The sequence below is a fragment of the Phyllobates terribilis genome, unplaced genomic scaffold, assembly GCF_046119375.1.
Source record: "Phyllobates terribilis strain yellow unplaced genomic scaffold, ASM4611937v1 Scaffold_5__5_contigs__length_657084704, whole genome shotgun sequence".
NCBI lineage: Eukaryota > Metazoa > Chordata > Amphibia > Anura > Dendrobatidae > Phyllobates > Phyllobates terribilis.
The window spans coordinates 459,720,985-459,742,468 of record NW_027362765.1 but is presented as its reverse complement, the minus strand read 5'-3'; the positions used below and the strand labels follow the sequence as shown (position 1 = coordinate 459,742,468).

At 42.7% G+C, this 21,484-nt stretch overlaps 1 protein-coding gene and 1 long non-coding RNA gene across 2 annotated transcripts; both read left to right on the top strand.

Annotated features, from left to right (window-relative positions):
- The first annotated feature begins 1,975 nt into the window (after positions 1–1,975).
- LOC141271263 (uncharacterized) lies at positions 1,976–12,716 on the top strand. The gene is made up of 4 exons (XR_012321877.1): positions 1,976–2,141; positions 3,574–3,713; positions 10,797–10,862; positions 12,610–12,716. It is a non-coding gene; the product is annotated as an uncharacterized lncRNA (long non-coding RNA).
- Positions 12,717–17,582: 4,866 nt separating this feature from the next.
- LOC141271262 (posterior protein-like) lies at positions 17,583–19,803 on the top strand. Its single transcript, XM_073681383.1, has one exon. It carries the CDS (start codon positions 17,713–17,715, stop codon positions 19,357–19,359), a length of 1,647 nt encoding a protein of 548 aa, XP_073537484.1. The 5' UTR covers positions 17,583–17,712; the 3' UTR covers positions 19,360–19,803.
- The last annotated feature ends 1,681 nt before the right edge of the window (positions 19,804–21,484 follow it).

Genomic DNA, 21,484 nt, shown 5'->3' with positions numbered 1-21,484 from the left:
TTTAAATGGAGTGTAATATATGGCACGCTCAACAAAATGTCTGTATTATTACTGCAGTAATATGGGATCACGTGTGATGACCACGGTTTTAGGAAGTGGCCTTATAGATGTGGTATTGGTCAGCGACCAAGTGTGAATAGGTTCAACAAAACACAGCTGACTGACTTTAAATGGAGCATAATATTTGGCACTCTCCAAAAAATGTCACAATTATTACCACAGTAATATGGGATCACGTGTGATGACCACGGTTTTAGGAAGTAGCCTTATAGATGTGGTATTGGTCAGTGACCAAGTGTGAATAGGTTCAACAACACACAGCTGGCTGACTTTAAATGGAGTTTATTTGGCACACTCCACAAAATGTCTGTATTATTACTCCAGTAATATGGGATCACGTCTGATGACTACGGTTTTAGCAAGTGGCCTTATAGATATGGTAATGGTCAGCGACCAAGTATGAATAGGTTCAACAAAACACAGCTGGCTGACTGTAAATGGAGTGGAATATTTGGCACGCTCCACAAAATGTCTGTATTATTACCGCAGTAATATGGGATCACGTCTGATGACCACAGGTTTAGGAAGTGGCCTTATAGATGTGGTATTGGTCAGCGACCAGGTGTGAATAGGTTCAACAACACACAGCTGGCTGACTTTAAATGGAGTACTTTTGGCACGCTCCACAAAATGTCTGTATTATCACCGCAGTAATATGCGATCACGTGTGATGACCACGGTTTTAGGCTGTGGCCTTGTAGTATAGTATTGGTCAGAGACCAAGTGTGAATAGGTTCAACAACAGAAAGCTGGCTGGCTTTAAATGGAGTATATTTGGCATGCTCCACAAAATGTCTGTATTATTACTGCAGTAATATGGGATCACGTCTGATGACCACGGTTTTAGGAAGTGGCCTTATAGATGTGGTATTGGTCAGCGAACAAGTGTGAATAGGTTCAACAAAACACAGCTGGCTGACTTTAAACTGACTAGAATATTTGCCACTCTCCAAAAATGTCACCATTATTATCGCAGTAATATCGGATCACGTGTGATAATGGAAAACTTTCTTTGTTTACACAATACAGCAATGCGAATAAAATCAAAAAAATATACCTGTATTCTGCTAACAAGCAAATGGAGCAATAAAATGGAGTACTGTATTGCTTTTTAAGCAAATAATCAGGATTAAGAGACAAAAAGAAATAGCCCTGATACATAGGGCTATGGATATATGTTTCAGCAGCAGACAGAACGTGCAATGGACCTTAATGTGCTATATACACTGTCTACAAACCCTGCCTGCCTAACTCCTGCTTTCGCCAGCAATATATGTAGCTGAATTAGTCCTTAGAAGGACTGTTATATGTATGATGTATATATAGCTGTGGAAAATCTGACTAAAACAACCACCAATTCTGTCCCTAGCTCAGCAGCATCTCTCCCTACTCTGCCTATTTCCGGGGTAAATTGTGACGAGCATAGGGTCACCAGGTCTTATATATGTGGCCAACCAATCACTCTAATGCCACAACCAACATGGCTACAGCATTACAGTTAGTGGCAGGCAATTCCTGCATGTTAATTGGCTGTCTAAAGAGCGCCAAACATGGGGGAGGGGACCCGAGCTTCCGACCGAACATCCCGGAAATGCTTGCCGAGCATCTCGTGCAGTGAGATGCTCGGACGAGTACCGAGCAGCAGCGAGCATGCTCGCTCATCCCTAGTTAGGACTATTCTCGAATTTGGGTACACCTTAATGCTGGTGGGATGGCTTTTATGCCTTTTTTTGTTTTTATCAAAAAAGATGTTTCCTAAGTACCCTATGTTATTTATATGCACTATTGCTTTAATTTATATGCTTACAGCAGGGTGACCAGTATGTTTGTTTTGTTTCTGACTTAGGTTTTATACATTGATCTATCCTTGGTTCTCCTATAACAATTTTACCATGTTTTCCCTGCAGACATGCAGTGGCTGTGGAGCCAGGACGCCTCTCGTGATCTGCTCCTCGCCATTCACCCTCCTAATCTCATTGTATTGTGGAACGCAGGCACGGGCACCAAACTATGGAAGAAAAGCTACGCTGAGAACATCCTGAGCTTTTCCTTCAGTCCCTTCCAGCCTTCACAACTTGCCGGTGAGAATCATTTATTATTTATTGCCCATTGTTTCAGCGCTCTGCACACTGTATTTAAGATGTGGCAATCCCCCTGTACCCAGTGGGGACGGCAGATTTAATTTCCCCAGCCAATTACACTGCTACCAATTTCAGTTATTATATTATTGTGTTTTGGATGTGGGGAAGAAAGCGATGAAACCTTCACAGACCCAGGAAGAAGAGAAAGTACTGGCTCCATGCAGCTGTTTCTCTGGTCTGGTTCTGTCCGTGTCCTCGGCTATTCTACATAGGGCTGAGCCATGTTGCTACTGCCATCCAGAAAGTTCTTGAAAGCAAAATGTGCAGATCTTTAAAGTGGTCTGCCTATTCTTCTGACAATTATAAAGGGGCTGTCCCACATTATGAGTGATAATGTATAGATAAGAAAGGGTCCAAACGCTGGGACCAATCACCAAAACAGGTCACCTTTATCTCTGCTAGAATGGAGCGACAGTGCATGTTCTTGACTGCTGCACCAATAATTTTCTATCTAACTGCTGAGCTCTGCCCTTTTTCCAGTAGTCCCCATAAAGAAAGGACAGGCCGGAGTACAGCCACCCCCTCCCCCGCAGGCTTGGACGCAGGCCTGCATGACGATGGGTTGGAGGGAGTGGCTAAGACTATTAACATTGGGAGGGGTTAACGGGGGGTTTTAAGTGCCAGGGAGGGGAGGGGCGTCACATTTTCCCGCTCACAAGGGTGGTGAGTTGTCTCCCCCACATCGTGCTGCGTACCTCATGGCGTCCACGGCGCAGCTGTTTGAATCCCTGAGGGCGGCTGCAGAGTCGCACCCTGTGGGCTGGCTGGAAGAGCAGGTTGCGGCGATCGTCAGAAGGGGAGCGGGGACGGTGGCTGTGTCAGCACAGCCTGAGCGGCGTTCCCGTCGGGCGCGGCCTCCTGCCAGGCTGTCGCCTGATTTAGCTCCCCAGATACAGCGCAGGCGCAGGAGCCCCTCCGGGGACCTTCCAGGCCGGGTGCCGGTCAGGAAACGCAGCAGCAGGCCCCGGTCTGGGAGGAATCCACCCACCAGCGTGTGTCACGCGGCGGTTAGTAGGCCACAGCCTGCGTTCAGGCAGGGGCTTACACGAGCCAGTCCTCTCAATACCAGTGACGTCACGGGGGGTCGCCTCGGCGATGCTCCGGTCGGGCGGCCCGCCTCCTCAGACACAGTAGACAGTAGGATTATCCACGATGGGCAGCAATCGGGCAGTGATAACGGGCAGGTGTTGTTACCGGCCCTTACAGATGGTCTCTGGGCAGCGTTAAATTCAGGATCGGATGCCAATACACAGACCTTGCGGGCAGGGGGCAGGGCGGGCAGGGGGTCGGGTGATATTAATATGTCCCCACATTCACAACCCCTTGGTCCTTCTTCAACTCCAGTGCATGTCAGTAACTTTCGGCCTTACAGGGCTGCGTCGGCGGGATCCAGTGCTTCAGCGGTGCTCGGGCCTCAAGAGAAAGAGGGTCCAACGGGAGGAGTCGGAAGTCGGGATGGACGGCTGGAGTCGGGAATATCGGCTGGGGAGACCACAGCTCCTCCGCAGCCCGGTGAGTTGGGTTCTATGTCTTGTTCGTTATCCCAGAATTTTTTATCCCCAGGTTTAAGTGTTAATCGGGGGTCAGTGGCTGGGGGTACAAGTCAGGAACAGGTTGGGGAGACTGTGAGTAAGGTTTTAGCAAATGTGAGGGAGTTATTGTTGCGTTTGGAAAGGGGTAGTAGTGATGTTTCGGGCCATTTAGCCACATGGGTGAGCCCGCAATGGGGCGGGCTGAACAGTATAGGTAATAGACTTGGGGGTGCGAGCCAATTGCCCGAGCCCGTTTCGGTGTCAGTGCAGACAGAAAAAGAAAAAGAGTGTAGAATTCATTTGGATGATAGGTCTCACAGCGAGGTTTACGTGTGCTTTGAGGGTCCGTTAGGTGCACACCTCAAGAAAGAGGTGAGGGAAAAAATTTGGAAAGATGAGTACGTCAAAATTTTTTTCTCTTTTGCCTCTGGTGAAATTTAACCTGGAAAAAAGTAAGAAGGATGATAGTAAGAAGGAGGAGGAGGAAAAGAAAAGGTGGCGTTTAATCCCGCAGACTTTTACTAATTGGCTGCAGGCATTCGCCATTTTGGCGTGCGTAATAGGTGAAAAAGCACCGGAGAATTGCTCTCCCTTGTTTTGCTATATGGATGCTATTGGGGAGGCCCACAGAACTTATGGGGGACAAGCATGGCTTCGTTATGACGAGCAGTTTCGTCAGAGGAAAGCTATTCGTCCGGCCATAAGATGGGATCAGAACGACATTGGCCTTTGGTTACAGGTGATGGCTCCTTCTAGATTAGGGCCTTCCTTTCATGGAGGGGCCGGTTTTGCCGGCCATTCCGGGGGTCAATCAAGTACGCAGGGGAGCGGAGGCACGTCAGGGAAAGCGGGAATGCAGAAACCGGGCTTATGCTGGCAGTTCAAGGATGGCCAGTGTAAATTTGGGGCCTGCTGCAGGTTCAAGCATCTTTGCTCGCACTGCAGTGGATCATCACATGGTGCTGCCAGATGTTTCAAAAAGAAGGCTAAGGCAGGGGCCAACAATTCTCAAGGGGGAGACACCGGTGAAACTAACCGTGATGCTCCCTTATCCAAGTAGGTTTCCCTATAGGGAAAAAGCTGCAGTGTTAGTATCAGGTTTTGCTGACGGTTTTAAAATTCCTCCACCTCCATTCGAGATTCCCCGGGTGTTGAAAAATCTTAGATCAGCAGATCAATATGCGGAGGTGGTTTCTGCTAAGTTACATAAGGAGGTAGCTTTGGGGCGTATGGCCGGTCCGTTTGCCGATCCTCCTTTTTCGAATTTAGTAGTATCGCCATTGGAGGTGGTGCCCAAAAAGGAGCCTAATAAGTTTAGGCTCATTCACCATCTTTCCTATTCGCGGGGAAAGTCAGTGAATGATGGGATTGATCCGGAACTATGTTCCGTGGTTTATACATCATTTGATGAGGCGGCTCGGTGGGTCAGACAGTGTGGTAAAGGGGCATTGCTGGCTAAGACGGATGTGGAGTCAGCGTTTCGGTTGCTGCCCGTTCATCCTGAAAGTGTTAGGTTGCTGGGTTGTTACTGGGAGGGCGAGTTTTTCATAGATAGATGTTTGCCCATGGGATGTTCTTTATCTTGCTCCTTGTTTGAGGCTTTCAGCACATTTTTGGAATGGGTCGTTCAGGATGTGACAGGGCTTGAATCCATTATACATTACCTGGATGATCTTCTGTGCATCGGTTCTGGCGACTCTTCATGTTGTGAAATTTTGCTGAGAGCGACTCAGTGGGTAGCAGAGCGTTTCGGAGTGCCTTTGGCTCCAGAAAAGACCGAAGGTCCAACTATCAGCATTTGTTTTTTAGGAATTGTAATCGATTCAGTGAATTGGGAATTTAGGTTGCCTGAGAAGAAAGTGAAAGCTTTGAAGGAAGAGGTCGCACGGGCTAGGAAGTTAAAGAAAATGACTTTGAGAGAAATACAGTCTCTTCTTGGGAAACTTAAGTTTGCATGTCGCATTATTCCTATGGGGAGAATTTTTTCTCGCCGGTTAGCCAGCGCTACAGTGGGTGTAAAAGTGCTGCATCATTACGTGCGTTTGTCGGCTGAACACAGAGACGATTTGGTAGTGTGGGAGAAATTTTTGGAGCAATATAACGGACGCTCATTGCTCATTGAGGAAGTTCAGGACAATTGTGCTTTGGATTTGTACACGGATGCGGAGGGAAGTTCAGGTTTTGGGGCGTACTTTAGAGGTCGATGGTGCGTATCCAGTTGGCCTAAGGAGTAGGTAACATCAGGATTGGTAAAGAACATAGCCCTATTAGAGATTTTTCCCATTTTGGTGGCAATATATTTGTGGAAGGGGGAACTGCAAAATAAGAGGGTGAGGTTTAACTGCGACAACATGGGGGTCGTGTGTGCAATTAATAACATTACAGCATCCTCACCTCCAGTGATTAGGGTTCTACGACAGTTAGTGCTGACTTGCCTTTCCATGAATGCTTATGTGACAGCGTCTCATGTGCCGGGAGTACAGAATGCCATTGCTGACTCACTTTCTCGTTTTCAGTGGGAGCGCTTCCGGCAGTTGGCACCAGAGGCGGCAGACAAGGGGCTTGAGTGCCCTCTGGAGCTTTGGAAGGTGGTATGCAGGCCGCTGAGTCGCTGATTAGGTCATCGTTGGCGGTGGGAACTTGGGAAGCGTATCAATCCATTTGGCATTTATGGGAAGATCGGTTGTTTAATTCAGTCAGGCTTACAGCTCAGGATGACGATCAGTTGGGTGTATTATTGTCATGAATTAGTCAAGGGGCTGAGGAGGGTTGGTCTGTAGCAAAAATCTCTCGGACTATGGCGGCTTTGGCTTTTGGTTTTAAGTTTCATGGTCAGAGAGATTTGACAAAAAGTTTTTTGATCAAACAGGCATTGAAGGGGTTTCGGAAGGGGAAAGGTCAGGAGGACTCCAGGAGGCCGGTTTCATTGGGCATTTTGGAAAATATTGGGGGAGTGTTACCTTCTGTGTGTTGCTCCGGGTTTGAAATCTGTCTTTTTAGATTGGCCTTCTCCCTGGCCTTCTTTGGAGCGTTGAGGTTGGGTGAGATCATGTCACCCAGCAGGTCAGTGGGCGGGGGGCTTTTGTCAGCAGATGTGATTGGTACCTCAGGAGGTGTGGAATTTTGGATCAGGAAATCTAAAACGGACCAGTTGGGAAAAGGGAGGCGCGTAGTTTTGAGAGCAATTGGGAATTCCATTATGTGTCCGTTAAGATGCTTGCAACTGTTTAGGGAGTCCGAACCAAAGCAGGGTGGTCCATTATTGTGTCACGAGGATGGGTCCTGCTTGTCCAGATACCAATTCATAGCAGTATTTAGGAAGTGTTTAAATTCATTAGGGTTAGATGCATCCCGCTTTGGCTCGCACTCGTTTCGGATTGGAGCAGCAACGGAAGCGGCTGCGGGTGGTCTTAGTGGGGAGACTATACAGCGCATTGGGCGTTGGGAATCGAGGCGTTATCGGAGTTATATCAGACCTCAGGCTCAGGGTAAAATACAACTTTAATGCTTAATTTTTGGCAGGTGTTGTTATTGCGAGAGTTGTTCAAGTTTGTTTGTATTTTCTGCAGGTTCCAATTCCGCGTTGGTGTGGATTCTGGGACACTCCTACGTACACTGGGGAGCACTGAGGGCGGATGTAAGGCCTGCAGGAAGGTAGCTCGGTTTTGACAGAGAAACAGCTGTGATTAGGTGGTTGGGCTTTAGAGGCATGAGTTGGTGCAGAGTGCTGCAGGTGGTACATCACAGTGCGCGTTTGGATAGGTCACCTGACATTTTGGTGTTGCACGTGGGGGGGGGAACGACCTTGGTTCACGCCCTTTTAGAGAGTTGATAAGGGATGTTAAACATGATTTGTTGCGTTTGTGGGTGTCATTTCCAGGCTTGTTTATTGTTTGGCCGGAGATTGTTCCTCGAAGATGGTGGCGGAGGGCTAGGTCAGTGGAGAAGATCAATAAAGCCAGGATTAAAGTTAATAGGGCAGTCTCTAGTTTTGTTACTCGGAATGGGGGGATTGCTGTGAGGCACTTTGAGTTAGAGAGAGGGGAGGGTGAATTTTGGTTGGCAGATGGGGTGCATTTGAATGCAGTAGGTATTGATATGTGGGCTTTGGGTTTACAAGAGGGCATTGAGAGGGCCATAGCTTTTCGTTTGGGGGGGGTCTTGGGCATTTGAGATATTCAAAGTGCCCTCGCTGTGGTGGTTGGGGGTCCTTGAAGTTGGTTTTAAATTGGTATAAGGGGTCCATTTGGGTATGGATTCCTTAATTGGAAAATGTTGATTGCTGATCTGGTTTTGGGGGTCTCACGGCAGGCAATGTCGGAGCCCGGGATGTGGAAGTAATTATTGGAACCCATGTTGGGTTGTAGTGCTCTCGAGCCAGTGGGTATCGGCTGGGGGCAAGTTGGTGTTAATTGTTGGTTTATGTTAACCGCTTCACGACAGCCCACTGTAGATAAACGTCGGCGCTTGCTGGGCTCTATGCAGCGCCGACGTTTAAAAACGGTGGGTGGTCCCGCAGCGCTCAGGACCCCCAGGGTCCTGCAAGCACTGTGATTCCGGTGCAGAGCGTTAGCTCAGACAGGGGACATCATCGGGACCTGATTGGATCAGGTCCCAATGATGTTAACCCTTTGCTATGTTCTATATGCCGCGATCTATAGTGATTGCGGCATATAGAAGATAGACAGAGGAGAGGGGGTCGTCTTACTTACCTCTCCGACGACCCCTGATACCTTCCAGGACCTGGCGTTGCTATGGCAGCTGGAGGTCAGATGAAAGCCTCCAGATCTGCCATATATGGTGTCCTGCCAGGCTCAGCCTGCAGCTGAAGCCTGGTAGGACACACTGACTGTGAAACAGTCAGCAAAGATCTCATGTAATGTAATACATGTCTATTACATTACATGAGATCAGTGATCAGAAAAATAAAAATTAATGTCCCATACAGGTACTAAGTAAAAATGTAAAAAAAAAAGTAAAAAAAAATGTTTTTAAACTGTTAAAAAAAATCACAAAATAAATAAAAATAAATAAATAAAATATTAAACCAATAAATCCGTATATTTATGCAAAACCAAAAAAAGTACACATATTTGGTATCGCCGCCTCCAAAACAACCCGATCTATAAAACTGTCACACTAATTAACTCCTTCTGTGCACACCGTAATAAAAATTAATAAAAAACGGAGCAAAAAAATATGCTTTTTCATCATATCGCGAAACAAAAAGTGGAAAAAAATGCGATCAAAAAGCAAAATGGAAATAAAAATGGTACCGCTGAAAACGTCATCTTGTTCCGCAAAAAAAAGCCGCCATACAGCTCCATCAGCCGAAAAATAAAAAAGTTATAGCGCTCAGAATAAAGCAATGCAAAAAAAATATTTTTTCTATAAAATTGTTTTATTGTGTAAAAGCGCCAAAACATAAAAAAAATATACAGTAAGTGTAGTATCGCTGTAAACGTACTGACCCGAAGAATAACGCTGCCTGATCACTTTTACCACACGCAGAACGGCATAAAAAAAAACCTCAAAAAGCAATTCCTGAATTGTTGGTTTTTGTTAATTTTACCTACCAAAAAACGGAATAGAAAGCGATCAAAAAATGTCACGTACCCAAAAATGGTACCAATAAAAATATCAACTCGTCCCGCAAAAAACAAGCCATCACCTGACTCTGTCGGCCGAAATATGGAAAAATTATAGCTCTCAAAATATGGCGATGCAAAAACTAGATTTTGCAAAAAAAAGCGTCTCTTAGTGTGTGACAGCTGTCAGTCATAAAAACCCGATATAAATCTGGTATCTCTGTAATCGCACCGACCCGAAGAATAAAGTAATCTAATCAGTTATATCACACGAGGAACGGCGAAAAAATAAATAAAACCAATTCTTCACCTGCTACTGATTTGTTTATTACGTCTCCCAAAGATCGCAGTAAGGCTCTGCTCACATTTATCCTGCGCTCTGCGCTAAGCGCTTGCACCAAAGTTTCCGTGTAAATCTCTGAAATACGTGAATCAGACCGAACCCATGACGGAAGATTGGGGCAGATATAGGCCACTGTGGATGCCGTCTGGCCTGTGATCCCACGGTGTCATTTGTTTTAGGCATGCATAAAAGTGCCGTCGGCCACAGTTTTGTGCACTTCTGAAAAAAAGGACACCGCTAAACAGAGGCCAGAAGGAGTCCAGAGTAACTCTGCTGCCTCATTACAGTGACAATGTCGATGTTTCGTTAGGTGGAGATCACATATGGGACGAGCAGTTCTCAGATATTCAACATATGATGATTAAAAGAACAAAATTGTGGTGGAACTGGGCATTTTTGGAGAGATATGTTGGCCGCAAAATAATTCCAAGAGGACTTAGAATAAAGGTTGTTCCAACCTTTCCTGTGGAGGATGACTCTTTCATCTCTAAATGGGAAGAGGCATGTAATATCTGTTCCCACAGCTTCTTGACATTACTGATTGAGTCAAATTCCACTTCAATTAATAATCTAGATAAATTGATAGATGTAGCACAAACTAATTTGAAATCGAACTGTCCCTCTGAGAACATGTTAAAATTCGAAACCCAAATGGAAAGTACTATTGATAATCTAGTCAAAAAAATCCATGAATCCCAACGTACTAAATTTAACCGTGATTATCAAATGAAAGCCGTTTATCGTTGGTGTCAAACTACTAAGAATCAGCCTCGATCATCACGGACCCCATCTGTGACTTCAGCTTCGTCCCTTAGTGACACTTCTGATACACCTACTACATCTATGATGACTCGATCCGGAGCTAGCAAACAACGTGATTATAACTTTCATCCATATAAAAGATATGAATCCACTCTGACAGAGAAACGGAAAAAAGATAATAAGGTAATTAACTTGAGTGATTATTGCCCTACTATGGATGATCTATGTTTACTTGCTAAGGGTCTTACATTCTCTCCTTCTTCCGGGTTTGATCAATTTAATGCAATAAAGGATTTACACATATTCGCTAGGTCGTTGATATTCAAACACCACTTTCACTATGCTAATTGTGACAAATTATTTCCAACAGAGGAGGAACAACTGGCCTTGAGAACTTTGGAACATTTGGCCATTGAACACAATACCTCCGAGTACGGTAAGATTCCTCCATCTATTAGACCTTGCTCCAAGAAGTCCCCCCCCCCTATCTAATTGTACAAATGTTGAATTATTTGTTAAAATTGTTACTAAAGAATTCCGTAATATTTCATGCAAAATGAATAAGGACAATCTCACGAGGGATGAACGTATAAGATTAAAACAACTAAGTAGCCTGCCGGACGTTGTACTGAAACCGGCGGACAAGGGTGGTAATATCGTTATATGGCCAAAGAAAATGTATGAATCTGAGGCATTCTGTCAGCTGAATAATACCATTTGTTACAAAAAATTAACATATAACCCCTTGTCCGCCTTCAGTTGGCAACTTCAGGCTATTCTTAATAAAGTGTTGAGCAACAAGATGATAACCCAGGATCTCCTCTCAGCATTAACTGTTACGAAACCTACTGTACCTACATTATATCTTTTACCCAAACTCCACAAAAATTCATCTATTCCCCCTGGACGACCCATAATATCAGGGGGGGGGGGGGACTACTTGGAGTCGGTCAATAGATGGATTGATTCAAAACTACAGCCTCTTGTCGAGACCTTACCCTCTTTTTTAAAAGATACGACTGATTTACTACGTAAAATTGATGGTGTATACTTAGATTCTGACACATATTTGGTTACTGCGGATGTCGAATCTTTGTATACCAATATCAGACACAAAGATGGCTTGTTAGCCACTAAATACTTTTTGGATGGCTCTGATCTTCCCAGCTCAATTAAAAATTTAGTACTTGAACTGTTAGAATTTACTTTGACTCATAATTTTTTTATTTTTAAGGGGTCCTTTTTTCTACAGCTCCAGGGAACAGCTATGGGGGCAGCTTTTGCTCCCTCATATGCCAACCTGTTCCTGGGTCTGTGGGAAAGGGACCTCTTCCTGTCCGATAGTCTGTCATCGATGTGCTGCGTTCTTTCTTGGACGCGGTACATCGATGACATTCTGTTTATCTGGCAGGCTACTGATTCTGAATTAGTATCATTTATGGAGGAATTGAATGTCAACGACTACTACATTCACATTACTTACCAATATAGTAGGGACAAAGCTGAATTTCTAGATGTTTTGGTGAAAAAGGACATGGATGGATTATTGCAGACAGGAAGCCAAGCTCTACAAATATGCTTCTACACGCTTCCTCTGCCCATCCTCAACATATGATACAGTCAGTCCCAGTCGGACAGTTCCTGCGACTTCGCAGGATCTGTTTGACTGACCTCGACTTTGAAATCCAGGCTAGTGACCTGACATCCAGATTCATTGAACGTGGATACAGCAGGAGGTCGATTAAAAGGGCGTATCACAGGGCTAAATTCTCATCACGTCACGAACTTCTATATAAGACTCGCGACACTACACAGAATGATACTGTTAGATTCGTTACTAAATTTAACTCGCAAATACCTGCAATGAGAAAGGCATTAACAAAGGCCTGGCCAGTCTTGACATGCGACCCAATACTATCCAAATATATTTCACCAGCACCTTCACTTACTTTCCGTCATTCTAAGAATCTTCGTGATCACCTTATCAGGAGCCATTTTTTCTTCTTTTTTCTTTTTCTCTCTTCATTTTCCTTTCTTTCCCCACTCTTCTCTCCTTTTCTCTCTGTTCCCTTTTCCCTTCTTATCTTTTCTCCTTTCTTTCTTTTCTTGCACATCGACATACATATCACTGTTCCTCTATGGTATGATTTTATTAGATTTTAACATTTCTTTTTAATATTTAGGTACGCCGCCTTCTTGTCTTCTTCTTGGTTATTGCTTTATACGTATATGATGCCTGCTCCCATACAAGAATAACCCACCTAATGACCCTCTTCATCATATGCAAGCGAGTTCTATTCAAAACGGCAATTGGCTGCAGGGTCCACTCTGCGTATTATTATTCTGCTTATTATGAATATGTTAATTGATATATCTTGTGTTAGAACAGCATATAATCTGGCATGTGGGAGTCCATATGTGGATATAATTATAATTATATGGATTTCAAGACATGTATATTTGATGTTTGTGTATTTTGGTATATGTCTTATGTGGGTCTCATATATGTTCATGTATATGCTCTGTGTGTTCATTTAGGGTCGATTGCATATGGGTGACAATTTGTGTAATTATTTAATTATGGTATTTAATATTTACAATTTACACCCCATTGTGAGAGCCTTTGTATGAATATATAGATAGCCACTCTGACATGTGTGAGACCATATATGGATATGATTATATGTATAACAGATTGCTTTATGATATGTCTTGTATGTGTCTTATATATGTCTTATATATGCTTATGTATATGTGCTATGTGTTCATCTTGAGCTGTTCACATATGGGTGACATTTGATATAACTATAATATAACTCGTTACAGTTGATATCCCATTGTGAAAGACATCTATGAATATATATACAGCCATTGCTGTTTCTTTATATATACATACAGCCATTGCTGTTTCCCTATATATACTTGGTTTGCATATCTATTACATTGTATTCTATATATTGCATGCCTGTTGGCTTTGATGTAGTGCTTTCCCCACCTGCACGCATGTGTCCCATGGTCCCTGCACTCGCTTCTGCCTGTGATATCCTTGTGATGTCGCCGCAGTTGTGCGTCCCGGTTACCTTGGGAACGGATGCGTCATTTCCGGTGGGCGCACTGCATCCTTGGGTATATGGGCGGTACTTTTTTGACAAACACATTGGTGTCCATGGTGATCGATCACATCATTTTCGACTTATGCAATGCATTCATGGAGGCGTCATTTCCGGTGGGCGCACTGCATCTCTGGGTGCATGGGCGGTACTTTCCTGATATACACATTTGTGACCATGGCGATTGATTGCATCACTTCCGGTTCACGCAATGCATTCATGAGAATTCCTTGGCGCTATGTCTAAATTCAGTGCCGTTATTATATGCAGGTGAATGAACCGGGTGTAATATAATTAGCTACACATGATTGGTTGGCGTCCCCTTTTTAAATACTGCACTAGTCACTTTCTATATACCCCTTGACAAAGGCTGGTTGCCGAAACGCGCGTCGGGGTTGGTGCGCACGTGGCAGTCTACTCTGAGGTAATTCCTACTGTGTATGATGATATTTACCTGCCCACGGACAAACTTCTGAAATGTGGAATATATGATAATTATTACTCTTCTACTAAATATTGCAATAGGATATTTCTAGCATTTGTGTGCAGGTCAACATGCATGTTAATATACACATGTTAATAATATCGATTTTTACTATGGAATTTTGACAATTTGATTGCCCAACAATTTGTGGCAATCATAGTTATATGATATCTCTGCCTTTTTTGTGCGCATCACTTTTTGTCCATGGTGTGACTTTGTATATGTCTATTCATCCCAATTGTTATGTTCAATAAAATTTATATTTTTTACATTTATTTGTGATAGATCGCCAATTGTTTGAGCTTTGCTCTCCTCCTTTCATGCCTCATTACAGTGAATGGATCCCGCAGGGGTTTCATCTGAATTATATCACTTGGAAATTTAGATGGAAACCCCGATGTAAGTGCTCAGCCTAGAGCGCCGGATAAATGTTATGTAAAATGTTCCCAATAAAAGCTTCAACACAGTCCTCAAAAAAAGCTAGTCCCCACTCAGGTCTGTCATCTGTTAAAAATATAAGGGACTTCCAAGTTACTGGTAGCAGAAAGGCTCTGGAAAAGCGAAATGGCCCTTGCCCCCCAAAAGAAATTCAGAAAATTTTGTGCTCCCAAATCCAAATACCTATTCTACAATAATTTGTTCTCCAATTGTCAAATAGCACTCCGTCCCCCCCAGATCTCGCCGTATGGCTGAGCGGTACGATACAGCCACATATGGGGTATTGCCACTTTTAGAAGAAATTGCGTGACACATTTCGGCACCATTTTTACCCATTGCCCTGTGTGAAAATGTAAAATCTGAGGGTAAAACATTTTTTTGTGGTAAAAATATAATTATGCTTTTTTCACTGCCCAATGGTATAAATTTAAAAATTAAAAAATACTCACTATTTCCCAAGATGAATTCCTTGAGAGGTGTAGTTTACAAAATGGGGTCACTTGTGGGGGTTTCTGCTGTTTCGGCATGTCAGCGACTCTTCAAATGTGACATGGTGTCTGCAACCTATCCCAGCCAACATAGCACTCCTTTCTCTTCCGAACCCTGCCGTACACCAAAGCAGTGGTTTTTCCCCACATATGGGGTATATGCTTACTCAGGAGAAATTGCACAACAAATTTCATGGTGCAATTTCTCCTGTTACCCTTATGATAATGCAAAATTAGGGAATGAAAAACATTTTTGTGGGAAAAATGTGAAAATTTTATTTTTACAGCTCAATATTATAAACTTCTGTGAAGCACCTTGGGGTTCAAGGTGCTCACCACACATCTAGATAAGTTCCCTAAGGGGTCTAGTTTCCAAAATGGTGTCACTTGTGGGGGGTTTCCACTGTTAAGGCACATCAGGGGCTCCCCAAAGGCGACATGGCGTCTGCTAATTATTCAAACAAATTTTACATTCAAAAAGTCAAATGGCGCTCCTTCCCTTTCAAACCCTGCCGTGTGCCCAAACAGTGGTTTGCCTCCACATATGGGGTATCGGCGTGTTCAGGAGAAATTGCACAACAAATTTCATGGTGCAATTTATCCTATTACCCGTATGATAATGCAAAATTAAGGGATGAAAAACGTTTTTGTGGGAAAAATGTGAAAATTTTATTTTTACAGCTCAATATTATAAACTTCTGTGAAGCACCTTGGGGTTCAAGGTGCTCACCACACATCTAGATAAGTTCCCTAAGGGGTCTAGTTTCCAAAATGGTGTCACTTGTGGGGGGTTTCCACTGTTTAGGCACATCAGGGGCTCCCCAAATGCAACATGGCGTCCGCTAATTATTCAAACAAATTTTACATTCAAAAGTCAAATGGCGCTCCTTCCCTTTCAAACCCTGCTGTGTGCACAAACAGTGGTTTGCCTCCACATATGGGGTATCGGCGTGTTCAGGAGAAATTGCACAACAAATTTCATGGTGCAATTTATCCTATTACCCTTATGATAATGCAAAATTAAGGGATGAAAAACGTTTTGTTGGGAAAAATGTGAAAATTTTATTTTTACAGCTCATTATTATAAACTTCTGTGAAGCACTGTTGGAGGCCAACAGGTACAATATATATATATATATCATAGGAATGACTGAACTCTGCATTAAATTTGAGTGCTGGATATTTCCAGGACTCTATCAAGAGATACTAGGTACAAGGTTGTGAACCTGCTAGGCGAGAAGGCCGGTGTTCTTTGTGTGATGTCCTTTGTTTTAGTGATAAAGTAAAGGTTGCATCTACATACGGAATGAGTATAGGCCCTCCAGCCTCCTGGATGATACAGGTACACACACCTTCTGTGGTGAACTTGAATACAGATCCTGTTTTTATGTCCTAGTGTAATCTACATATGTACACTGCCCCTGTGGATTTGAATTGTATACCATTGCTCCTGAGGTAGACATCCTGTCTCCAGCCTATGGATATGTATATTGGTGCACAATGCTTTTGATGAACATCTTGGAGCCAGCCCAAATGGAGTTGAACCTACACAAGGACTTTCTTCCAGAAGTACAAGAGTGCCATCTGCAGGAAGGTGTTGACCAATGCAGCCAATGACAATGCTCATACTACCCTGAAGATGATTGGATATTTGCCACAGAAGATACCGGAGAAGAAGGGCGGAGTCGTGGGTTGTATGTGGGTGTGGATGTGAAATTTTTAGTATAAATGAAGTAGAGTCAAGACTATCTCTCGCTCTCTGCCATGAAGGATCATTGCTAAGTATACTTATAATTGTATTTGTATTTTCTCTAATTAGAGGACATTGAAGAAAGGTTCTATTGTGAAATTGTTGATTGAATTGCCTTATTATTATCTTATTTTTCTTGTTATTAAACATCTGTATTATTTTCCCAAACTTGAGTTATTGATTATATAGGAAAGGTTCAGGACAGGAAATAGAAAGGGAAATCACCACCTACATTTGGCACCCCAGTGGATCGTGAAAAAACAACATTCTACGCAGAACCTAGAAGTTCCCAACTGTTTCAACCAAGTGCCTGAGAAAATCCGGTTCCTAGACCAGGCAAGAAAACCTCTTCTTCAAGAAGACAGACTCAAGGAGAATATCTTATCGGTGGACAAGTGACACGCGGGTTCGTGGAAACTGAAACGCCTAAGATATTAACTGGAAGTTCTGTGATATTCTTCATCAGTGAGCGGACGCGCTTATCTGGTAAGCATACATTCCTTTAATTAGATTTTATACATTCATTATATTTTATGTTGATCAATATCTTTCTGCTAGGTTCAGGCCTGTTTGTCTATTTGTTTAGTGGATTGTTTATTTGTTTGTTGAATTGTTGCCGGTAAAGTTAGGGTAGCACCCTGTTCATTGAAGTTCGCATAAGATCTAAAGGGTAAAACCAGACATCTCTGAGAAGAAAGTGAGGTAGAGGTTAAAAGTCTAAATCTCATGTTAAGGGGAAGTAGCCTTATGCTTCAATAGGAGATCACTCTTGGCCTGGATCTTGGATCTGTAGTTGATGAAGGGCATGAGACACTGTCGGTCAGATATAGGTAAAGTCACAAGACTGTGGCAGTAATTGCCTAAGGGAACAGATTATATTCAATCTTGAGTCCCTGTTTTAGTGAAGTGATATTCACTGGTTTCTGTATTGTGTTTAGTTAATTTGTAATTTTTGTTTGGAAAGCAGATTTGTTTATTTTTGTTGTCTTCTGTGAAAATAGTTGGACGTAATTAACATGGAAATAGTCAGTAAATTTATTGAAAAATATGCCTCTGCTCAGTTCAGTACTTGTGCAGATGATGCATTGACACATCAGTTTAATGACCTTATGAAACAATGTGAAGGGCAGAATGATAACAAAAGTAAATTGTCGAAAAAGAAAGCAAAGAAAGAGAAGTTAGCAAATGTTTTGTGTATGTTGTTGAAGATGAAAGGAATTGCAGAGCAAAAGGAATTGCACTGGTATTCAGAGAAAGCTCAATTAAGAGGTGAAGTGGATAAAATTGAACAGGAAGTCAGTCTGGCTATTGCTAGTGCTGAAGATCATAATTGTGAGTGTGAAGATCTAAGGGATGAGGTAGACAATATGAATTACCAAAATTGTGAATTAGAAGATAAGCTGGAGGAGTATAAGAAGAGATGTAAACTTAGGGAACAGCGTATTGCTTTGCTAGAAGGAAAGGAAGCAGAGTATAATGACGATATGACAATACTTAGGAACCAGTTGCATGATGCTAATGTAAAATTGGAGCTAAAAGAACATTGTATTATGTCCTTGAAATCACAAGAATGTACTAGGGGGAATAACCATTGTTATTGTAATCAAATGTGCAAGTCTGCTGATCAGAAGGAAAGAGATTGGAAAAGAGGGGAGGAGCAGCCTGTGTGCACGGCTGATAACCCTGAGGATAACCCAGATCATAGTTCCTCTCTCTTTACTCCTGAGTCAGGAGGAAGCAGACAAAGGAGAGACAATTTGCTTAGTAACAGCAACAATTTAGTCCAATCCACAACACTATCCATACAGGATAAGACAAATCTATGCCAGATATTAGGAAAATTTAATACAAGTGCCTCAGCCATTAGTCTTTCCAATAAGTTAGAGGCAGTAGTGACTCAATACAGTCTGGGTAATAGAGCTGCATGTGCCTTACTTCGGGTATGGCTCCCATCTCAACTTTGTGAAAAACTGCAGCCCCCTGTAGGAGCTCACAGAGGATTATCTGCAGATCTTGAATGTAATTGGGGAAATGCTAGTGACAGAGTACAGGAATTAAAGAGAGTTATGGGGGGACGAGATATGAGAGGTACTAATGCCTTAGAAAATGCAAAATTAAATAGAGGAGATGATCCAATTATTTTTTGCAGTGAATATTTGACATTATATCGTTCTACCTATAACTGCCCTGACCTGTCTCCTGATGATAGCAGTTTTCTATATTCAATGGCTAACAAATGCACTTTTGTTGATTATCCAACAAAGGTTGCCTTGAGGAATGCAAATTCCTATCAAGCCTTTGTAAATATATTAAAGGATTGGATTCATGATACAAGTCATGACAACAAGCCCCAAAAGAGGATATCAGAGGTAGTCAAAAATGAAGGCAAAGTAAGGTTTGTTGGAAAATGTTATAAATGTGGTTACACAGGTCACACTATGAAAGAATGTAGAAGTAGTAGAAGAGTTATCAATAATAGACCTTTTAATAATAGGAAGCAAAGACAAGAACCAAATAATGCAAGGGATGGAGAGCATAGTCTTCCTGAAGTTACATTATATGGCCCACTTCTGGATGAACTGAGGAAGATTGGGAAGGCAATGGCAGAAAAGCCAGAGGAATTAAAGACCCCACCTCCAACAAATCCTTATGTAAAACAATAGGGATGTCAGGCCCCAGTGTTGTCCCTAGTGAGTCAGCTTAGCAGGGACAAGGGCGGGAGACCCCGTATTCAGGGTACGGTAGGGGGCCATCGTACAAACATTTTACTGGATACAGGGGCTGCTGTCAGTTTGACTAATCTGGATTTGATTAAAGACCCTGGTGGTAAACACATTTTTCTGAGAGGGTTTGGAGGACAGTTAGTATCTTCAGAACAATCTTTACCAGTGACAATAAACCTGGGAGATCTATGTGTTGAGCATGGCTTATATCTTTCACCAACACATGAAGGTACCATTATTGGGTCAGATGTTATGAAGGAATATGGACTTATTCTTGATTTATGCAACTGGATGTTGTGGAGAGGATCACGGTATAAAGGCTGTTTAAAAATGGTTACTGACAATTATGGTATTGATTCCATCAAAGGTGCTCAATCTTTAGATCCAGCCATGATATTGAGAACAGATGATGAAATATTGGCTGACATCTTGTGGCAACATAACAGTGTGTAGGCAAATTCAAAAACCCAATGTGGCAAAGTGTCCAACATGGTAGTAATGGTAGAGGGTCCTGATCCCCCACCCCAAAGGCAGTATAAAATACCACCAGAGTCAGTCCCCTACATTAAGAGAATACTGGATGATTTGCTGATTCAAAATGTCATCAGGGAATGCCAATCCACCAATAATGCGCCGCTATGGCCAGTTAAGAAACCAAATGGTTGGCGTCCGACATTGGACTACAGAGCTTTAAACAAGTGTACCCCTCCTGTCACTAATGTGGTTGCCAAAATGCCTGACATGATGACAGCACTCAAACCCTCCTCCACAGTATATTCATCAATAGACATCTCAAATGGATATTTCTCCATTCCCTTACACCCTGACTGTCAATACAAATTTGCTTTCACATTTCAAGGGAAACAATTAACATTTTGTCGGTTGCCACAAGGATTCAGGTCCAGTTCTACCTACTTTCATAAGTGTATGGTTGAAATGTTGTCATCTTTTTCAGAACCTGATTGCATTGTACAATATGTAGATGACGTTCTGCTCCAAACTGACACAAAAGATCAGCACTACACATTGTTGAATGAGCTGTTAACACTCCTTGAGAAGGCAGGTCTCAAACTTAATCCTAACAAGGCCCAGCTGATGAGAGAGTCTGTGTCATTTTTGGGAGTGATAGTTTCAAAAGGGGGGAGAATTCCTGACCCCAACAAATGTGAAACTATTAGGAAGTTGCCTAGGCCAAACACAAAAACAGGAATGAGACAGTTCTTGGGACTTGTCGGATTTTCCAGAGATTTCATAGAGGGATTTGCTGAGAAAGCAAAACCCCTCTATGAACTCCTAAAAGGTGATAAGGGAGAAGCTGATCCACTTGAATGGATGGAAGAGCATGAAGGAGCTTTTGTAAGGTTGAAAATCAGCCTCACTCAAGCACCTGCTCTGAGCAATCCAAACCCAGATCTACCTTTTGCATTACAGGTTCATGCCTCTGTGATAGCAATTACGGCTGTATTGCTGCAGGAGAGGCAAGGAAAAGTGACAACTTAAAGGAAGGAGAATATTTGTTTGTATGTGGAATATATTGGCATAATAATATACACCCAATGTTCAGGCCAAAAAGGGTCACCTTAACATATCGTGAGGCGTGCATTGGAGATTCCACAGAGGTTGAGATGTCAGTTCAGCAAGGGCAAAATTATATAATTGGTTCACTATCTAAACCATATAAATCCTATAGGGAAATGGTTGGTTATTGGGCATGTGGAACATCAGAAGTAGAAATAGGTGAGATGCACATTATTGATGCTGCTCCAGATCAAATCAAACCATGCGTGTCCAATGAATCTGACAGCAATCAACGGACAATGTACTTAGAAGAAGGCCACCCTTTACAGGTCAACCTAGATTCTACTCAAACCATTGCTAGTGACGTTCAATATGCATTTGTTACTTGGCGAGTTAATATCTCTCTATGGTTGATAAAGACCTACTATCCAATTTGTGCAGGATATACACTAAATCATGTACATGCACTATATCGGTGGTTTACCACTAAGAATGCAGAAAATCGGAGAAAACACCAGCATAAACTATTTAATTCGAGGAATGACAG

Excerpts from the sequence above, each read along its gene's own strand:
- LOC141271262 (XM_073681383.1), top strand. The coding sequence starts at position 17,713 with ATGGAAATAGTCAGTAAATTTATTGAAAAATATGCCTCTGCTCAGTTC.